Raw genomic sequence first — 20031 nt, 5'->3', positions numbered from 1 at the left:
AAGTTTGGAACACTTTAGTATTTATTAAGATTTTCTAAAAACATAATAGATTTTGATTCACCCCAAGAGAAAAACTGCTTACACCTGAAAAGTTCCTAATATGGGGATGACAAAGGTCTGTTGTAAAATCTGCTTAATCCTGCGAGTGGCCCCTTGTGTAAAATTGGAGCTACAAATGCCTGAGTCATGAGACGAGATCATTGAGGGACTATTAAGAACAGGATTGAAGCAGAGGGTGAGATTATATGACGCATTGAATTGTTAACTAGTCATTATTTAACTGAGCTTCTGTGAGGGCAGAGATTTTGACCCTTACCTGTTTGAATATCATAGGGCATTCATATATTTTACATAAATCTGCCCTTCCATTCATGTTTTTATTGACTATTATAAACTAATGTGTAGGGGTAGAGGAAAAAACGATTCTCAGACGCATCGCGATACGGACGTGAACGATTCTGAATCAATTCACAAATGTCAAAAAAATCAATTTTCTACATTTTAATTTATAACGTGATGTTGACAGAACACAAAGGGTGGAACTTGGAAGTGGGTAAGTGCAGCACCCAGACAGTCTGTGGCAGCACATAACAAAACCACAACTGGATGCGCGAGAAATCCGACCGGCAGCCTCTGCATTAAAAGCTAGGTTAGATCAGGAGTCACAACCCAAATGTTCAGAAGAGACATTTTGTCCTTTCAACAAAAAGCAAACCACCTTGGGAGCCACAACTTTTAATGACCAATATGTCTCAGTGTGTGCTGATGTCCTAGTATATGCTTCTACTCCACCCACAGCTGATATGATTAGAATGTGAAGCAGTGTGAATGGGTTGATCTACAGCAGAAAGCCTTAAGTACTCCACTCACTTGCAGTCTTAAACACATGGGACTGTCTCCAGGCAACGGCCATTCCCTCGAGACCCCTAGCCCTTTGTGCACGTGCGCAAACAGTATATAGCCCTGCTAACACAATATAGATAACCACAGCTGTGCAAACCTACAAATATATCATATTTAAACTCCCTTTTTGTAGTTCTATTACTTTTTAACACCATTTGAAAACTTCAGTGGGCCTTTATGTCGTATATATGTTTCATGATGAACCAGCTGGAATTAAAATTAAAAAAATTACTTAAAAAATAAAATCTTAAGACATTATAAAATTTTATTTAATGAATGTTTTGTGTATGTATGTATGTATGTATGTATGTATGTATGTATGTCATTTGACCAGGGTTATCCAGACTGTACATACATCTTAATTTCCAATAATAAATAGTAATAATAACAATAATAATAAAAATAGCAATAACAATAATACAACCCCAATTCCAATGAAGTTGGGACGTTGTGTAAAACATAAATAAAAACAGAATACGATGATTTGCAAGTCCTTTTCAACCTATATTCAATTGAATACACTACAAAGACAAGATATTTAATATTTCTGTAAATATTCACTCATTTTGAATTTGATGCCTGCAACACATTCCAAAGAAGTTGGGACAGGAACAGCAAAAGACAAGAAACACCTGTTTGGAACATTCCACAGGTGAACAGGTTAATTGGAAACAGATGAGTGTCATGACTGGGTATAAAGGGAGTATCCTTCAAAGGCTCAGTCGTTCACAAGCAAGGATGGTGCGAGGTTCACTACTTTGTGAACAACAACTGTGTGAGCAAATAGTCCAACAGTTTAAGAACAACGTTTCTCAACGTGCAATTGCAAGGAATTCAGGGATTTCATCATCTACAGTCCATAATATCATCAAAAGACTCAGAGAATCTGGAGAAATCTCTGCAAGTAAGCGGCAAGGCAGACAACCAACACTGAATACCCATGACCGTCGATCCCTCAGGCGGCACTGCATTAAAAACCGTCATCATTCTGTAACGGATATTAACCACATGGCCTCAGGAACACTTCAGAAAACCACTGTCAGTGAACACAGTTCGTCGCTCCATCTACAAGTGCAAGTTAACACTCGAAAGCCTTGAAAGCGAAAGCCTTATATCAACAACACCCCGAAACGCCGCCGGCTTCTCTGGGCCCGAGCTCATCTGAGATGGACTGATGCAGAGTGGAACAGTGTGAAAAATTGTTTTCAGGAATCATGGACATCATGTACTTCGGGCCAAAGAGGAAAAGGAGTGTCTGGATTGTTATCAGAGCAAAGTTCAAAAGCCAGCATCTCTGATGGTATGGGGGTGTGTTAGTGCCCATGGCATGGGTACCTTGCACATCTGTGAAGGCACCATTAATGCTGAAAGGTACATACAGGTTTTGGAGCAACATATGCTGCCATCCAAGCAACATCTTTCTCAGGGACGTCCTGCTTATTTCAGCAAGACAATGCCAAGCCATATTCTGCACGTGTTACAACAGCGTGGCTTCGTAGTAAAAGAGTGCGGGTACTAGACTGGCCTGCCTGCAGTCCAGACCTGTCTCCCATTGAAAATGTGTGGCACATTATGTAGCACAAAATATGAGAATGGAGACCCCGGACTGTTGAGCAGCTGAAGTTGTACATCAAGCAAGAATGGGAAAGAATTCCACCTACAAAGCTTCAACAAGTAGTGTCCTCAGTTCCCAAACGCTTATTGAGTGTTGTTAAAAGGAAAGGTGATGTAACACAGTGGTAAACATGCCCCTGTCCCTACTTCTTCGGAATGTGTGGCATCAAATTCAAAATGAGTGAATATTTGCAAAAAGCAATAAAGTTTATCCATTTGAACATTAAATATCTTGTCTTTGTAGTGTATTCAATTGAATATAGGTTGAAAAGGATTTGCAAAACATCGTAATCTGTTTTTATGTATGTTTTACACAACGTCCCAACTTCATTGGAATTAGAGTTGTAATAATAATAATAATAATAATAATAATAATAATAATAATAATCATACACTTCATTAACAAAACAATCAGTAGTAAGCTACAATAAATATGTTAGCACATAGGTCATCATCTCTCCCTGGCTCAATATAGCTGTGGAAGATTGTGATGTAATCTGTTTTTCTCAGTTGAGCTCGCCCACAAGGAATAGTGTGATCAATCCTATCAGTCCTGTTGTACACTGAACTATGGTGGTGAGTAATACTTCCTAAAAAATATTTTGTAACGTGTACATGAGAAGAGCCAAGAGAGGCCAGAATTTCTGCTTAAAACTTGCAGAAAAGCCACTTGCCTAATGCCCAAAATAGCTGAAAAGGTCATCTAGAGCCATAAAATTCCATTCTACTGTAGACACTTAAATAGGCTAACTAAACCCACCACCCAGCATATACATAAATACATCTCAAACTGACAAACATCAACAAACATTTCTTTTACAGAGGGTCCCATGAGGTTCTGCTTACGGCCCTTCTTGCATGTTCACTTGTAAGCTCCAATGACAGCGCAGCCTGTATTGAAACACCACATACCATGATGTATTTTAAACTACTGGTAATAATAATATGAACGATCAGATCTGATCTTAAAGCAACAGGAGAAAGAACACATTTCCCTTTATCCTAAATGTAGTCCATCAGCCAAGGTGTCTGAGGTTTGCTTTTTTGGACTTGCCTGAGATCCACATAGTTAAGGCAGCTAACAAATAATGGAAGCTGGCACCCCACCATTTAGCATCATGCAAAATGCTGGTATAAATCATCACACACTTGCCTCAAACTATATTGAGCTGTTCAAACGGATTATGTGGTTTCTGGACTGTATGACATACTATTGGGAATACAGGAATGCATATTCCATTTCACCTTAAATGGCGCAGCAGTTGCACCCTGGTGCCTCTGAAAAATTTCGTTGGAAGAAGTTGGAGAATAAGAAATTTCAGCTTTGTCAACCTTGGATGGGTAATTACCAAAGATTTTGAAATAGTGAGTGGAAAGATCAAGCTTGAGCTGGAAGAGGCAAAGCCATCTTTGTATTTATCTCCTGTTTGCGAACACTTCGGTTTTCCAGTCAAGTGCAATAATGATGGGCAAAGAGTGGTAGGGGCTGCGTGCTGACACTGCATATCAATTACTCGTGCTTATACTCAAATATGCTAAGTCATATCTCAGTTACCAGAGCGAGGATGAAACATGAGTTAAATAACTGGTTTGAAGGCTTCTGATTTGCACCTCTACTCGGTTGTAGAGAGTCTTGGATTCTGTAGTTTGCTAAGAGTGATTAAGCCAGGTTAGAAAAATTCCCTCTCACATTTTTTCAGCCAGAAGGTAAGAGCCACACATTTTCTAGAAACACAAGATCTGACTATAAATGACTTTTTAAAACTAATTTCTTTTCATTAGGAGATTTATAAAAATGTATAATTTATAGCTTTATAATTTACTATTTTTTTTTCATGTTTATTATCATGAGCCATAATGATTTTGAGTGTTTGCCAAAAACACATGTACAGCATCTCTTTTTGAGGAAAAAAACATTTTGGGACCAAAATTAATCAATCAATCCATTTATTTTTTTGTCTCACATTTTATATCAAAAATGTATCACGTCATGACACAAAAATGGCAATATGTATTGTACACATATACCAGGTATACTAGGTATTAGCAGCACCGTACAGCGCTTGATGACCTGCTGGGGGATGGGTTGTAGCTGAATTAGAATACAAATGTGCACTGGCCCTCTGGAAATGGATTGTTATAATCTGCAGTAACGGATTTGAGACTACAAATCTATTGTTATGCAAGGACAAGAATGACTATTATTTAAGCCCTACCACAATACTCCATAATATGACATTCAAAATCCAAGACAATCTACATTTCATATCTCAAAAATGATACCATCATATCTACCAGCCCTTATCAGCTGCAGCGAATGCGTAACTGAAGGATAACACTCCTTGAATTCAGCAGCGTTCGTGACTGACGTAGATAATGGTACCGACAGGCGCCCTTGGGCGAGCGGAATGAAAGAACAACAAAGAAAATGGAGGCATATGGAGGGTGAGGAATTCTTCCAGGCCATTTTCTAGCGCTTTCAGTCGTGCTGCCTTGGAGTGATGTGGCTCTGTGTAGCATCAAAAGACTCTGAAAGCAGGGAACGGGGCAGAATAGAGATGGGTTCGGGAGGGGGCTTTTCATGGGTGAAGACAAAAATGCTTACTATGGACTTTCCTCTGAGGCTGCAATAGCTGTTGCTCCTGTTTACGTAAGGCAGGTTCAGTATGCACAGCATATATAGGCGTTGAAAGTAGGCTGGATATAGTGGGGATACATATACACTGTATGTCCAAAGGTATCCCATCTAAATAGTGATTCATTCACATTCTTTAAGGTGGACTCACTGCTGACACAGCTGTTCAGTTGTGCACATACAGTTAAATAAGCATTGGCCTAAGGTCCAATGTCACCATGTCCAATGCCAAGTGTCAGCTAGAGGGGTATACAGCCCCTAGTATTAGGCTGTTGAGCAGTGGAACTGTGTTCTCTGGAGAGATGGAGGATCATTAAATACTATTAGGATGAGCTGGAGTGGCACTGGAGTGATCCAGTTATCCAACATCAGGACCTGACATGGATGCTTTTACAGCAGGCAAAGAAGACAATATCACATCCATGATCCACGTCCATGATCCATGAGTCATGAACAACAACAAAAATGTTCTGGAATGACATATATATATACATGGATTCAGTTTTTGTGTTCACACAGGTCTGAATAAATCAAATTGTAAGCATAGTTATAAAAATGACCATTTCTAGTGAAAGCTCTGCTTCTAGAGATCTATCAGTGTTTCAGTTCTAGTGCCAATCTAATAAAGCCAATCCAGCTAACGAAGGTCTTGAGGAGCTACTGAATATTAGAACCAAGTGTGTTAGGCCCAAGTTACAACGGCAGAGTTCATTTTCAAAAGACGATTGACGCCATCCTATAAAAAATGAGCTGGTGGTCGTGAGTTATTCTTGACTATTCTTTGATTGATATTACCTGAAATGCATGATTTAAACATGATTTATGAAAATTCATTAAAATTGATCTATTTGTTTTTACAAATGAACTCTTCAAATGAACTCTACATGGCAGATGTCCAGGAGAATGGGTTCTAGCTCTCTAGGCCAGGGGTGCTGACCCTGGAGTACCCCAATCTAATGTATAATTATGTTACACACTTATAAAGATCTTGGCATGAGTGTACAGAACTTTTACATGATGTAAAAAGGTTTTCACACTCACACATCTCATTTATATAAATGGTTCTTTAAAGACTCATCCACTGAAAGAACCAGAAGTGGTTCTTCTATGGCATCACCCCAAAGAACCCTTTATGGAACCTTAATTATGATTGTAGGCTTAAAAATAAAGATTCCTAAATTGTTCTTGGCTTGGATGTATGGTTCTAGTAAAAGCCCTTAATTTGTACTGAACCTTTATTTTGTGTGGAGGATCTTTAAAGGTTCTCCTTTATAAACATTTAATGAACCATGCACTGAAAGGTGCTTTGAGGTAACCAAACGTGTGCTCGAGCAGGAAAAACACTGGAGGGGATTCTCCAGGGCCAGGGTTGAGAACCACTGCTCCAGAGGTTCTATTATTTGAATCTTTTCTCATGAGCGGTGTGAATGTGAGGGTACTCACGGTGGCGTTCTCTGTGAGGCTGGTCAGCAGAGGCGGCTCATCGCTCATGGTCCTGGCAGGGGTGTGCACTTTCTGCACTGCGAGAGAGACACAAATATGACAGGCAATCAGATAGATGGCTACTTTTCATTCATCAAAGCCCCCCGCCCGCTTCGCTGACTCGGCTAAAGTGCAGCCGGCTGCATCAGAGCCATTTGGCTCAGATCTTTGCTTCTTCCTTTCCTCTCTCAGCTCCCCCGGCTGTTGGCTTTGTCTCACGGACACAGATGCCAAGAGGTGCCAAAACATCCAATCTATAGGTGAAGTGCTGTATGGACAACATGTTTTGCCTTTGCTTGAACAGGACAGCAAACCAGGGACCTAGGAGTGTCTTCCTTTAAAACACAGTGCAGAAAAAGCAGGGATGCCAAGCCTTAGATAAAAGATGACGATGACGGAGAATTGGGAAATTAGGAATAGGTGGACATGAAAAATTTCATTTACACAGTTTTCCACCAGATGTAGTCAGTCAATCAGTCAACCCAGGTTTAGTGTCCATATTTCACCTTTTTTTAGTTTAGTGCTGGAGCTATGGGGGTAATGTCACTGACAAACACTAATAATCAATAGTCAACCAAATATTTTCAGTAAATACATCCCCAAAATTTCATTAAGGTTGCACTAAAGAACACCAAACATGTCTTGGCTGATCACCTTCAGCTGGTGTAAGTGGAAAACAGTAAATTTGACTTTTCGCCAAACCATTCCTTTAAGTAAGGAGAAAGGCTTAGTAAGCAAGAGCAGGAAGGAAGACAAAACAGTCCTTGAAAAGATACAGCTAGACCTTGAGAGTTCAATCGCTTGCTTCTCTTCTTATCATTCATTTTCTCACAGTACTGGATGACAATTACAAAAGCTATTTGGTGTTTTATTGTCTTTATGAGGACCAAATGTCACCACAAAATGTAGGGATGCACTAATCCCACTTTTCTGTCCCGATACTGATACCCAAACTCAGATCAGCCGATACTGAGTACTGATCAGATACTAGCGCTATTTTTTTCATCTCCATTTTAAAATTGTTAAATTAACATTAAACTATACTCAGATGTAAATATGTTTTCATATTAACGCAAACAATATCAACTGAAAATGAAAACAATCATTATAAGAAAATATAATTACTCTGTCCTTAAATTTTGTTTTCCACCCACACAAAGTTATTTAGCTATAAAAAAATAAGGTACTCTGTGTGATGTGATGTTTTATTTTTTGCAATATTCACAGCTTTTTGATAAGAGTGATGTGTGATTGAAAGCAAATAAAAAAGCATGATTTCTTGACATTAAAATAAATGACAATTATCATGTCCATTTGCCATCAACCTTGTGGAAAGACTCAGAAGAGGGAAAATAACGTATAACCAAGTAGGCTATTGGATAATTTTATAATAACTGTGACTCAAAAACAGAACTGAGAGTGGATTAGTCATGTCTGACCAATGACTGATACCTTTAATAACATCCATATCAGTGCCAATACCAATCCTGTATATCAGAGCATCAGACTGGTGAGTCACTGCAGCAAAATATAAAATGCAGACATTCTGCATGTTACCATGGCACAAAGTCTCATAAAAACAGCAGTTCTCCTATTAAACACTGAAAGAATACAAAGTTGCCTATTTGACAACTGAGGGTAAAGTTACATCTGGGTTTACATACAGTATACATGCAGGATACACCCTGGACAGGTTGCCAGTCCCATACAGTTACAGCATTATTTAACTACAGAATGTTTCTCAAGGTAGAGTGTGTGTGTGTGTGTGTGTTTGGGGGGAAGGGGTTTGTATGATGCTGTGAATTGGAGGATATTTTCTACGTCTCAGTAGCACTCTCTGTGTGCACGTGTGTGTCTCCTCTACTTGACTGTCTTGTCTGGAAGAAAAGCATGACAGGTTGTTGCTTACCATGAACAAGAATGTGTGTGTGAGTTTAACGACAAACAGTTGCTTTCATTTGAAGTGGTACATATATGCAAAAGTATGTGGACACCTGATTATCAGGCCTTTACAAACTTTTTGTACATCCCATTCCAAAATCATACGCATTAATATGAAGTCAGCCCCTCCTTTGCAGCTATAACAGCCTCCTCTCTCCTGGGAAGACTTTCCACAAGATTATGGAGTGTGACTGTGGAAATTTTTGCCAGTTCAGTCAAAACAGCATTTGTGAGGTCAGGCCTGACTCACACTCGATGTTCCAGTTCATCCCAAATGTGTTCACTGGGGTTGAGGTCAGGGCTCTGTGCGGGCCACTGCAGTTCCTCCACACCAAACTTGTCATACCATGTCTTTACAGACCTCTCTTTGTGTACGGGGCAGTCATCCTGGATCAGGAAAAGGCCTTTTTTCAAATTGTTGCCACAAAGTTAGAAGCATGTAATTGACTAAAACACCTTTATACACTGCAGCATTAACATTACTCCTCACTGGAAGTAAGGGACCAAGCCCAAATAGTGAAAAACAGTATCCACATACTTTTGGCCAGTGTTTTGATTTGCACATTTTTGGTTTATTTTCTTTCCTCAGTAAAGGTTTCTTGACAGCTACATATCCTTTCAGACCCATAGTGCTGATTCTCTCCTCTCTCATAGTTGAAAGTTATAAGTACCGTTTATCTGATGGCGATTTTGGTGGTCTACTATGTCTACAGTCCCCTCTCTATATATATTTTAATCATTTTTACTTATTTTCCTTTGACCCCCCCCTGCCCCTTGTCACTGACTTTTGAAGTGTCATCGAGATAACTAATAAATAAGATTAAGACAATTATAAGTGATTTATTTATTTATAGATGTTTTCTATTGTTAGTTTATCTAGTAAAATCATCTAACTCTATATAAAGATAACTTTGCTTGTTTCAAGCTTTAATCATTCAAGCAAGCAAAATAGGTTTAATAATTTCATAATATTCTTGCAACAAATTAATAATGAGAAACATAGATATAGTGAACAGATCTAAGATGATTTCATATCCAAGATACTGTTTCTTGTAGAGCAGAATGAGTGAGGTCCAGTATATAAGATGCAGGATGAGGTTTATTCTTGGGGAAAGAACAGATTCTCTTCATCTCTCATTAGTACTGTCTGCGTGTGTGAGTGGGGCGGGGGTGGGGGGGTGGTGTTGGGGGGTACTCACTCTCGAGTCATGTGCTGTGCACTGGACCGTGAACCTGCTGTAAGCAGCCGCATCTGTGACGGCATAGAGCGTGACACTTTAACACACACACACACACACACACACACACACACACACACGTGCATAAACACACCTACACTCACAAACATAACCATACACACAAACACACACTGTACACACCATACACACACAGCTACACTCACAAACTTGTGCATACACACAGAAACATGCAGACAAACACACTACACACACTTATAGACACAAACACACAAATATACTTACACACACACGCATAAACACACCTACACTCACACCACACACACAAACATAAGCAAACACACAAACACACACACGAACACACACTGTGCACACCATACACACACACACACAGCTACACTCACACAGCACACACAAACATGTGCATACACACACAAAAACATGCACACACACACACACTTATAGACACAAACACACAAATATACTTACACACACACCACACACATCAAATGGAAGTAAACAAAGCATGATGCTAAAAAGCACTTCATAGCTCACCTGCGCTGATTACACTCATCTTTCATTTTCTCATCTCTAACAAAAACATGAATGCACTCTCTCACCCTGTCTCTCTCTCTGCTGGCATTTGTCTCCACCATCCTTTCTGTTCTATCTCTTTTCCTATTTCTACTCTCAATCTTTCCATTTGCCTCCCACTCTGTTCCTGTTTTTTCTTTCTTTCTCTCTCTCTCTCTCTCTCTCTCTCTCTCTCTCTCTCTCTCTCTCTCTCTCTCTCTCTCTCTCTCTCTCTCTCTCTCTCGCCATCAGTGGAGATGCTAACTGCACTCTTCTAAAATCTCTAATGATAACACTGTCACTGGCTGGCTTTCAGCCTTTAATACAAAACCCTTCATTGAGTAACTCCTAAACAAACAAATGTACCAAAGCTTTTTTTTCAGTTGCAATTCTATGACATTGTGTAATGTTTTTGAGTATCTACTCTATTAAAAAGATGGTTCTTGTAGGATTCTTTAGTAAAGACAGTGGTTCTATATTGAACAACAGTTGCGTGCTTAATGAGTTTGTTGCATGGTAAGAGACCAAAGAGGTGTTCTTCTATTGTTACAAGCTTAACATTTTTCTATATACATTTTATATGGAACCATATACTGTACAACATGAATCCGAAGACCCATTTCATGATGCAAAGAACTCTTTAAGCATGCAAATAATTCTTTGAGTGTTCAGGGTTCTATATAGAACCATTTACTAAGAACTCTTGAAGAACCACCTTTTTAAGAGTAGGTGTACCAGTGGGCCACCAGTTCAACATTCAACAACAACTTATCTGTATTTTTGTGACAAAAGACTACAATGCAAACTACGGCTGGCCCAGACAGCATTTTACTTGCTTCAAATGTTTGATATTTGCAAACAAGTGCTCAAACACTCATTCTTAATCATATTTCAAATGTTTTCGTCATCTGCCTGATGGAACATATATGGTTCCATTTTAATCAACATGTTAATCCATAATGACTGTGCTAGATGTGCATCTTGCGTCCGTCAAAACATTCCTGAACTTTTTTTTTCATCTGGTGAGTAAAGCATAAACACCACAGAGATCCAGTCAAATCACACACACACACATTTTCTACGCCGCTTATCCTTCTGGGTCGTTGTAGGAGCTGGAGCCTGTCACAGCAGTCATTGGGCGGAAGACAGGATACCCCCTGGACAGGTCACCAGTCCAACACAGGGCACTTTCTATTCAAACTATGTTTAAATGAATCATTTTTAATGATTATGGTTGATCTTGATTGAAAGCTTCACTTTTCTGATCTCATTGCAAAAAAACAGACCTGCTAAAAGGCTTGTTTTGTAGAAGACAGGGAGTAAAAAGAGTTAATATTCACATCTGAAGTGGCTGCATGATGTGGCTGAGTCAGTATGCAGTGTAGACTGGACGCATGCTACTACTCACACAGGATCACTGTACTTACATATTTGAGATGATTCATCAAACGTGTCATGCCTCCATGGTATACCAGCCATGTAATGTACATATTTCACTGAGCGTTTTTCTTAACGCCTGGTAATTCAAAGCGCTCCCACATATGTGATTTTCTTCTGAGGCATCTTTGCTCTTTTAGCTTCAATGGCCACATGGAAAGTACTGCATTTTGTCACAGTCTGAGGTAAAGAGATTCTTTATTAAATTTCCTTATATATAAAATAAGCATTCTATCCAAAGGCCTTTTGCTGATAACATTCACTTTAGGCTTTGATTAAAAGAAGAAACTTTCGAAGAAACAAATACGAAACAGCACCAAACGCCAATGTAATGAATGAGTACTCATATTATGTACATGCTCATGTAAACATTGTTTACATGTAAACAGAACAGAAGTCTCAAAATGTACCATTCATTCATCAGTCCATATATAGAAACTAAACCACATAAATGACCCACTTTGAATTCACCTTGGTTATGATTTTACATCCATGAAAGTATTTACATACAGCCACCAATTCAGCCTATCATATGTTAGCCTCACCCATTCACGCTGGGGTAATGGAGAGTGTTGTTAGCTAGTGTGTTGCAGAATTATTGGAGTGGAAACGGTAGGGTGGATGATTAAACATTGTGCAGTTCCTGGCTGTCAGGCAGAAAATGTATCACTGTTGCCTTCCAAAGCATCCAAAAATAACAGAAAGGAGTGGGAAGAGGACTGTTTTTTAATGAAGTGCAATACAGGGCAGCCAATCACAACCAAGACAATTTACATTTATCATTCTTAAAGGTACAGTAACAAAAACATCTCATTTAGTTCTAAGGGATAAACAGAGCTTTGAATGGCCATGAGAAAATGAATTACGATTGTTCTTGTCATAATAAAACATACAAGGCCTATAACTGGACTTACAAAAAAGGACAAGAAAAAGCAAGAAAAATACAGTATGTCCCTGCTGTCAGATCAAAACCTAATTTCTCCAAAATTACAACTTTACAAGAGAAGAAAAAAAAACATACTTTACAGTTTTATGTAAATCAATGAAATCAGACCTTTTTCCAAGTAATTGGCTAGTTCTTTTGGTCCATTCAACATTAAGTTTACATACAACTTAAAGGGGAACATGCATTTTCAAATTAGGTCAAAAACTAAAAGAAATCACAAAAATACAGATACAAGGTTTCGTTCCAATAGCAGCGATATGGCTTCTTTAAGTGGAGCTGTATTATATCATACTTCAATCTTTCAGTCTTTAGTGGAGAAAGCAACACTATCAGACATTTAGATTTCCTCAGCTGCAAGCTGACAGCACCCAGCAATGTTAAACTCCAATGGGTCATCTAAAACACCGCAGATTAACACTGTGGCCAAGAATGGGCATGAATTATCCTTTTTTTGCAGTTAACAAATATGATTCGTCAGATCTCAGAACATCTTTCATTCATTCCGCTGGGTTTTGACTGGCTTCAGTATCAGTGGAGCGTTACTTAACCCAGGTCCCTTTACACCAGTGTGTAGAGTGAGAAAGCTTTCAAACTGGAGGCTGTTTCTCCAGCTGTGGTAAAAGTCTACATACAGATATTGGCAAACTATTTGGTTGATGGTGTCAAAGCAGTGCAATGTTTTCAGTGCGTGTGTGTATGTGTGTGTTTGTCCTTGGTCTTTGCATGCAATACAGACAAAAAGTCTTCTTTCTTTCAGACATCCTTGGGAACAGCTTGAGTCACGAAGTTATGCAGTTCACTATCTGACTCCAGTAGGGCTGCACTATATGGAGAAAATCTAAATACTGTGATTACATTGCTACATATTGCACTTGTGATATACTTTGTGATACACTAAAAGTGTACTGATATGGGAATTGCTGGGAATTGTATCTGTACATATCTGCCCATATGGATAATTAAACATTTAGAAAATGTAGAAATTTGGATTTGATCTGCCTGGATTAGCATGGCAGAGAAATAACATTTCTGCTGGGTTACAAATGCAGTAAAATGAATGAAATGCAGACATTTTAGCAGAGTAGCCCAGCATCCCCTAAACATGCTGCTCTTTTGGAATACAATATAACTACACCATCAAATATTGGTTTGAAATATCAATCTAGTCTAAACATCTGTCTGATGCATAATCATTTTTTGAGCAAATATCTTCTAATAGCGGAGTGATTTCGATATTATTATGAATCCCTAATTGTGCCTTTTTCAAGCACTAGCCTAAATTGATTTGACCAAAATAATTCACCTCTGGTTAGATACTTACAGAACACATCATAAAAATGTTACTGATTAAAGTGCTTATATGCATATTGTAGCCTTCTAACACACTCAGTATTGCCAAAACCAGTGCTAAAATCCGGTATACTGTGCAGGTCTACACTTACTACAGTAAAATCTTATGCATGTTACACATAACAACCCTTTAACCTTCACAGACTTGTCTGCAGATCCAGATAAAACATTCCCAAAAGCAAAAAATGAATCTTTTCCTTCCGATCCCTTTCTTTAAACCTTTTTTCTCCACTAGTGCTAATCTTTCATCTCATAAAGCTCATCTAGATGCATTAATCTCGCAAATGTGCTAACATGGGTCAACAGGGTGTGGTAGCCAAAGTTAACAAACAACAAAAGCCCTTTACTCCAAAAATACTTGCTGCCTTGATTGAAGCTTCTTCGTCAGCTTCTTGTTCAAATATTCCTGTTCCACCATAAATGGTGAGGCAGTTACATTCAGGCACCTAAGCCTATTCACCAGCTTGAGGCTGAGGTGTCAGAGTGTAACTACTGCACTATTTAAGGAGAAACAGCAAAATTCAAACAAGTTGTGGTAAATTGGAAGCCAACGTCAGCCTCGTCTGCCTTGATAACCCACCTGCAAACGGACCACAGAGTATGAATGCAAGTACTCAAATGTTGAAATTGTTTAAAATGCCAATCCCTACTAGAAGCTGTGATAAATTAGTTACGGTTAACAAACCTTTGCTTAGGCTCAATACTTACCTGTACAGGAGAAAATTTGCCAACTCAGCATTCCTCTTAAATTTCTTCTGGGCTCTAAGCTGTCTCCATCTTTTAAACGCATCCCAAATATTTACTTACATTTCACTGCTGTCTCGGATCTTTTAAGAAGGATGCACAAGTTTTTCAGGTTGGCATCCAGTTTGTTTGCTTGCTTTCACGGCTGAAGTCTGCTTTCTTTGCATGCCAGTTTGTTTCATATCTGCCGAACTGGGGCGTTGAAGTGATCCTGGAAAACGGACAGTGGGTGGCATCACAGACCAAAACGCCAGCAGACTTTCCACTCCGGAACAGAAATTTCAAAGGGGAACATAGCTTTAACTTAACATGTTTCCTTTATTGCAGATGACATATAAGAGATTAAGTCAATTTATGATTTTATGACTAAATATATTATGTATTGTTCCTTTAACTGTTCCCCGAACCATTGTGTTACTTCCAAAACCACATACCATCCATGAGGGCCCATAATCATCTGATTATTGCCTCACCCCAGCAAAGAAAAAGTGTGGTGTTATTGCTATTTTAGCATGTACCTTCATTCTAAAAAAAAACTAAATCCAAATGCTGCTAATTGTAACATAAAAGGTAACAGACTAATTTTGATATTGAGGTAGCTACAGCAGTTACTGAATGGTATCCATTTAAATGCAGGGGGACAGAAATGGCCTAAATAAACGGTACTTAAGCCAAAAATAATGTAAGACCGGATCTAGAGGCTTGCAATTTATTTCATAGCATTGGTGTTCAGAGTCTACAAAATCAGTAGCACAATAATTTAGCAGTTAGCAGTACACAATTACACAATTCTATACATGTTGTATTATACAAAATAGCATCTGAAGCTTTCATGTTGGAAGAGCAATGGATGCTACCTCTTCAGATATAAAACCACAGCTAGCTAATAAAACACTGGAGGCTGATGAGGTCTTGTCGTCTTACACTTGGTGAATTCTTCTCACTGGACAACATGCTGACATGCTAGTTTGCAGAGAAATATTTCCACTGGACCTAGCTAACCTCAGCTGAAATAGCTAGCCTAGTTAGCAAAAAAGCCACTGCCTACAATGCGTCCTTTACAACACGCTCTCTTGAGTTTCAGAGTGGCAAAGTGTAATATACATACTTATAAATACGCAACAGTAACATTTTACTGTTGTGGATCCCCTGAATTATGAAGTAACTAAAAGATTCACACTGGATTGCTGCATCTATGCTACAAGCTAACACTCCTGTGCACTGAAATGCCATCGCATGAAAGTCATTAACACTAGTCTGTCACAACATCAACTACTCATACTTTACTCGATTACTTCTAAAGCAGCTCAGTCATCACATTTAGCCAAGCTTACTGGTTTATAAAGAGAAATTCTGGTGGGTTTGCCAGCCTTATGACCATAATTCAGTGCGCTGCAGAGTTAGCTTGCATGTAGCAGTATTCAGCTCCTTAACAACCTCGTGATTCAAAGAACCCAGTCACCTTCAGGGGGAAATGCACATAGAACAAAATGTATTGAGCTTAAAACATTTTCTGTCAGACTGATGTAACTGCTACATTAGCATGTGGACATCCGTAAAGTTAAAGAGGTTGAGAACCTCTCCACTTGGAATTTACTTCACACATCCAGGTCATTTACAGCCCGGCTCATTAACAGGCATTAACATGTCCCTGTTCTCGCCCCCATGCATACTATCTCCATTAAGCCCTGCCGTAATGGCTCCCGAGCATGTGCAATGTACAGCCGGCTCTGCACTGAGCCGGGCCTGTTCCTGGCCATTTTGTATTCATGAGGAAGAAAAAAAAAAAAACTCAACAGCTCAGAAAAGCACCTCCACACACACACACACACACACACACACACAACCTCTACCACACACCATCTTTTGCTGTTTTTCGAGAAGGCCTGAGGTACAGCACGTTTGAAGCAGAAAACAGGAGGTGTGTATTATCCTGTGTGGAGATGGGTTTTGTGCCTTGGCAGCAGGTGGGAGGAGTACGGATGGTTAAGGCTGGTGGGTGTGTGTTTATGTAACCATGCTTCAGGACCAGAGGAGAGTTAGCTAGGTACTTTACCTCTCTTTGTCTCCGCTAAATAAACTTGCTGCTCTCTATGATCTCAGTGCACTCCATTTTGAAAACAGATGTGAGACTAAGGGTCACACATCCACCAATCAGTGAGGTATCTGTAGCATCTGATCAGTTAACATATGCAGTCATTTAAACTGTTTCCCTGTTCTCAGCACTCACTGATTCAAAACATACATATGATAGAAGCCAGAGGATAGGTGCTGACACACCTTCCCACTGGCTTCTATAAAAAAGTGCACTTCAGCATTTTCCCATTGGCTTCTGTTTCTGTTCTGTTGTTTTGAGAGAATGGATTTTCTGTTCTGGGAATATTATAGTCTTTAGTAAGTGACTATATGCTATAACGTAGTTAAACATAAAGTAATTGCTCTCTAAAGCCTGTGAGAATGTCAAAATGACATCATTACTGTGGTCAGTTCAGCCTCTCCAGCGCCCCCTCTGGTGTAACTCTGCTCAGGTGACGTAAATTAGTCCTGGAGAACCCATTTATGTCCCAATATGCAAATCAGCCTTTTATTGTTATGAGCTCTAATTGCCGCACCCACCTGGCTCTGTGGTGAACAAGATTAATTGTGTGAGACACTGCCAAAGCAAATCCCACAAACTCAATAAGCTAATATAATCTTTTTTTCACCTTTCAAACTGGAGGTGCTGTTACTCCGCAAGTCATATATGCTGGGTTCGGTTAATACAGGATAGTGTGCTGGGTATAGAAGAAACCAATGGGGAGATGCTGATGCACACTTACAATAGAAGCCAATGGGAAGGAATTCCATACGCCCTAATACACTGTCTTATACTACCAAAACACTGTCCCATAATACCCAACACACTATTCACATATGCTGGATTCAGTTAATACAAGAAAGTGTTTTGGTACTATAAGACAGCGTATTAGGAACTGTGGGAACGCCTTCCCATTGGCTTCTATTTTAAGTGTGCATCAGGATCTTCCCATCGACTTATAATAGAAGTTTGTTTTAAGTTGTCTGTTCTCTTTTCTGTATGGGGAAATTATTGTCCTTGGTAACTGACTATACGCTACAGATGTGGTAGATACTAGGTTGTTGTGGGAGTACACCATTAAGGCTCACACTACCCACATATAATGGATTCAGGTAACACAGTACAATGTATTAGGTAACACCTGACAATGCTTTAGGTAATACAGGCCTTAAATCAGAGGGCATCAAATATTCTTTGGGTCAGCCCCAAACACTTTGTCAGACGCACTCCCTAGATATTCTGAACTCTTAGCACTCTCATCCAATTGCATACTCATTTACATCGTAACAAACAACATTGCAAATCCCAAAGAAGGGCTAGCGGTAGTTGGCATTATCTTTGCAATGCTAACAGTAAGGAAAACAGATGCTGATATTCTATAGAGAATACAATGAAAAATACCTTTATTATGTCATCGTTCTAAAATGCTTTATTTGGGTGGGGGATCATTCTCAGCACAGCGGTGACACTGACGTGGTAGTGACATGTTAGTGTGTGCTGGTACAACTGGATCAGACACACGATGGTGTGACTAAATGGACAGTGAGTGTACAACAAGGATGTGGTTTTAATGTAATCGCTGATCAGTGTATGTGCTTAAACAGGGGCCGCTTAAACTTTCTCACGGGTCAGATCAGATCCCTAACTCACGGTCCTGGCTCACAATGGTAAAGCCACTGGTCTGTATGATTCACTCCTAAAAACTACTTTTCAAGTTGCAGTAATTCCAATAGTTCACCTGCACTGTATCAAGCTTTGCTTCAGTATGGACTGCATTCGAGCTCAGAAAAAGTGCTTTACTGGTCTTACACACTCATACAAGCCTCTTTTGTTCTACTCTTTCTAATCACCTTCTCTCCTGATTTACTCGCAGCCAGCTGGAACTATCCAGCAACATCTGGCAACCCTGCAGCATTTGTGCTGTAAAGAAACGCACCGAAATGTCAGCACACGCGCGCCGTCCTGGAGGCGGCTGTATTTGGGATGAGGTTTAACCCAAACCCCGCCATCACGGTCCGGGGGCGAAGCGTTTTGCAACGAGAGGGATGCACGACGAGCGGGCGCGCACACACACACACACACACACACACACACACCGCCATGGCAGTCTAGATCCTGCCGCCTTGCACGGTCACCAACAGTAGCATGGACTTCGTCGCCAGCTGCTCTAGCGCGATTATTCCAGCCGTTATTATGAGTATCACCGACTGTGGGTGCGTTTTTCAGCATCACTGAGCAGCACGAGCGTGCTGGGAGTCTGTAACGCTGCACAGACGAAACGCAAACATGCCTTTCTTGCTATTTTAGCTTCAGTGCAGCTTTCATTAGCAAAACCGCGCGCAGAGGATTTCAGCAGCTTTTATACACACAGATAACGGCTGAGTGAAGAAGCCGCTCAGACATACTCTGGAAAAAATAAAAATACTCTAAAAGATAAATGACTGAAATAAAAATAAAAAAACGAAAACAGAAACGGGTCAAAGCTAAGAGACAAAAAAAAATAATTAAAGAAAGAGCTACAGCGCGAGACTCTGAGGGGAGAGTCACTCACCCAGTTCCGCTTCACGCGCTCCGTCCCGCTCTCGCGCCGCGCCGTTTCATTTCCAGCCCCGAGAACCGGAGAAACGGAGTTATGAATGAAACTCGGCGACCGAGAACACACCCACCCGCTGGGGGCGGGGCGAGCGGGGCGGTCACGTGAGGCGATAGGGGCGGGACCAGCGGGATTCCTCGCGACGTGCGTCAGCGAGGCTCGCTCACGTGACAGCGCCGCGCGGCGCAGCTCCTCATTCAGGCTGACGGAGGAAAAGATGAACGGAGCGGGCGCGTGCAGCTCACCTAAATATAGATTCGCACAAACTGCGGCGTTTTTTAAGGTCAAAGCACTCCTGATGAGCGGACACCGGCTGCTCCACCCGGCGGGCTCACCGTGTTCACAGAGCGCTTTTACCGTATATGTTAAACGCATATCCCGCGGGTCCAGTAGCTTTGTTTTATTTTATGTAACATTTATTTATTAGTACTTGAACGTACAACGGAAAAACGTCGATTATTATTTTATTTTTTTTTTTGTGTTGCACTTGTGTCAAAAAGGTGTTATACAGATAAAGCTTATTACGTCATCACGTATGTG

At 40.0% G+C, this 20031-nt stretch overlaps 1 protein-coding gene across 3 annotated transcripts in view; it reads right to left on the bottom strand.

The window, feature by feature from the left end:
* The window catches only part of LOC108427202 (voltage-dependent calcium channel beta subunit-associated regulatory protein), a 47155-nt gene extending 27602 nt beyond the window's left edge, over positions 1-19553 (bottom strand). The window contains exons 1-3 of one of the 3 annotated variants that reach the window (XM_037531005.1): positions 19450-19515; positions 14885-15032; positions 6596-6672 (exon numbers count right to left, since the gene is read on the bottom strand). In XM_037531005.1, the coding sequence (XP_037386902.1) occupies positions 6596-6643 (48 nt within the window). In that variant the 5' untranslated portion in view covers positions 6644-6672; positions 14885-15032; positions 19450-19515. Of the gene's footprint in view, positions 1-6595; positions 6673-14884; positions 15033-19449 lie in introns of all 3 variants that reach the window. The other 2 variants (XM_017697187.2, XM_017697188.2) reach the window with 2 other exon arrangements.
* Positions 19554-20031: the final 478 nt, after the last annotated feature.

This window comes from Pygocentrus nattereri, chromosome 19 (genome assembly GCF_015220715.1).
Source record: "Pygocentrus nattereri isolate fPygNat1 chromosome 19, fPygNat1.pri, whole genome shotgun sequence".
In the NCBI taxonomy this organism is placed as follows: Eukaryota; Metazoa; Chordata; class Actinopteri; order Characiformes; family Serrasalmidae; genus Pygocentrus; species Pygocentrus nattereri.
This window is presented reverse-complemented; position numbering and strand designations above follow the sequence as displayed.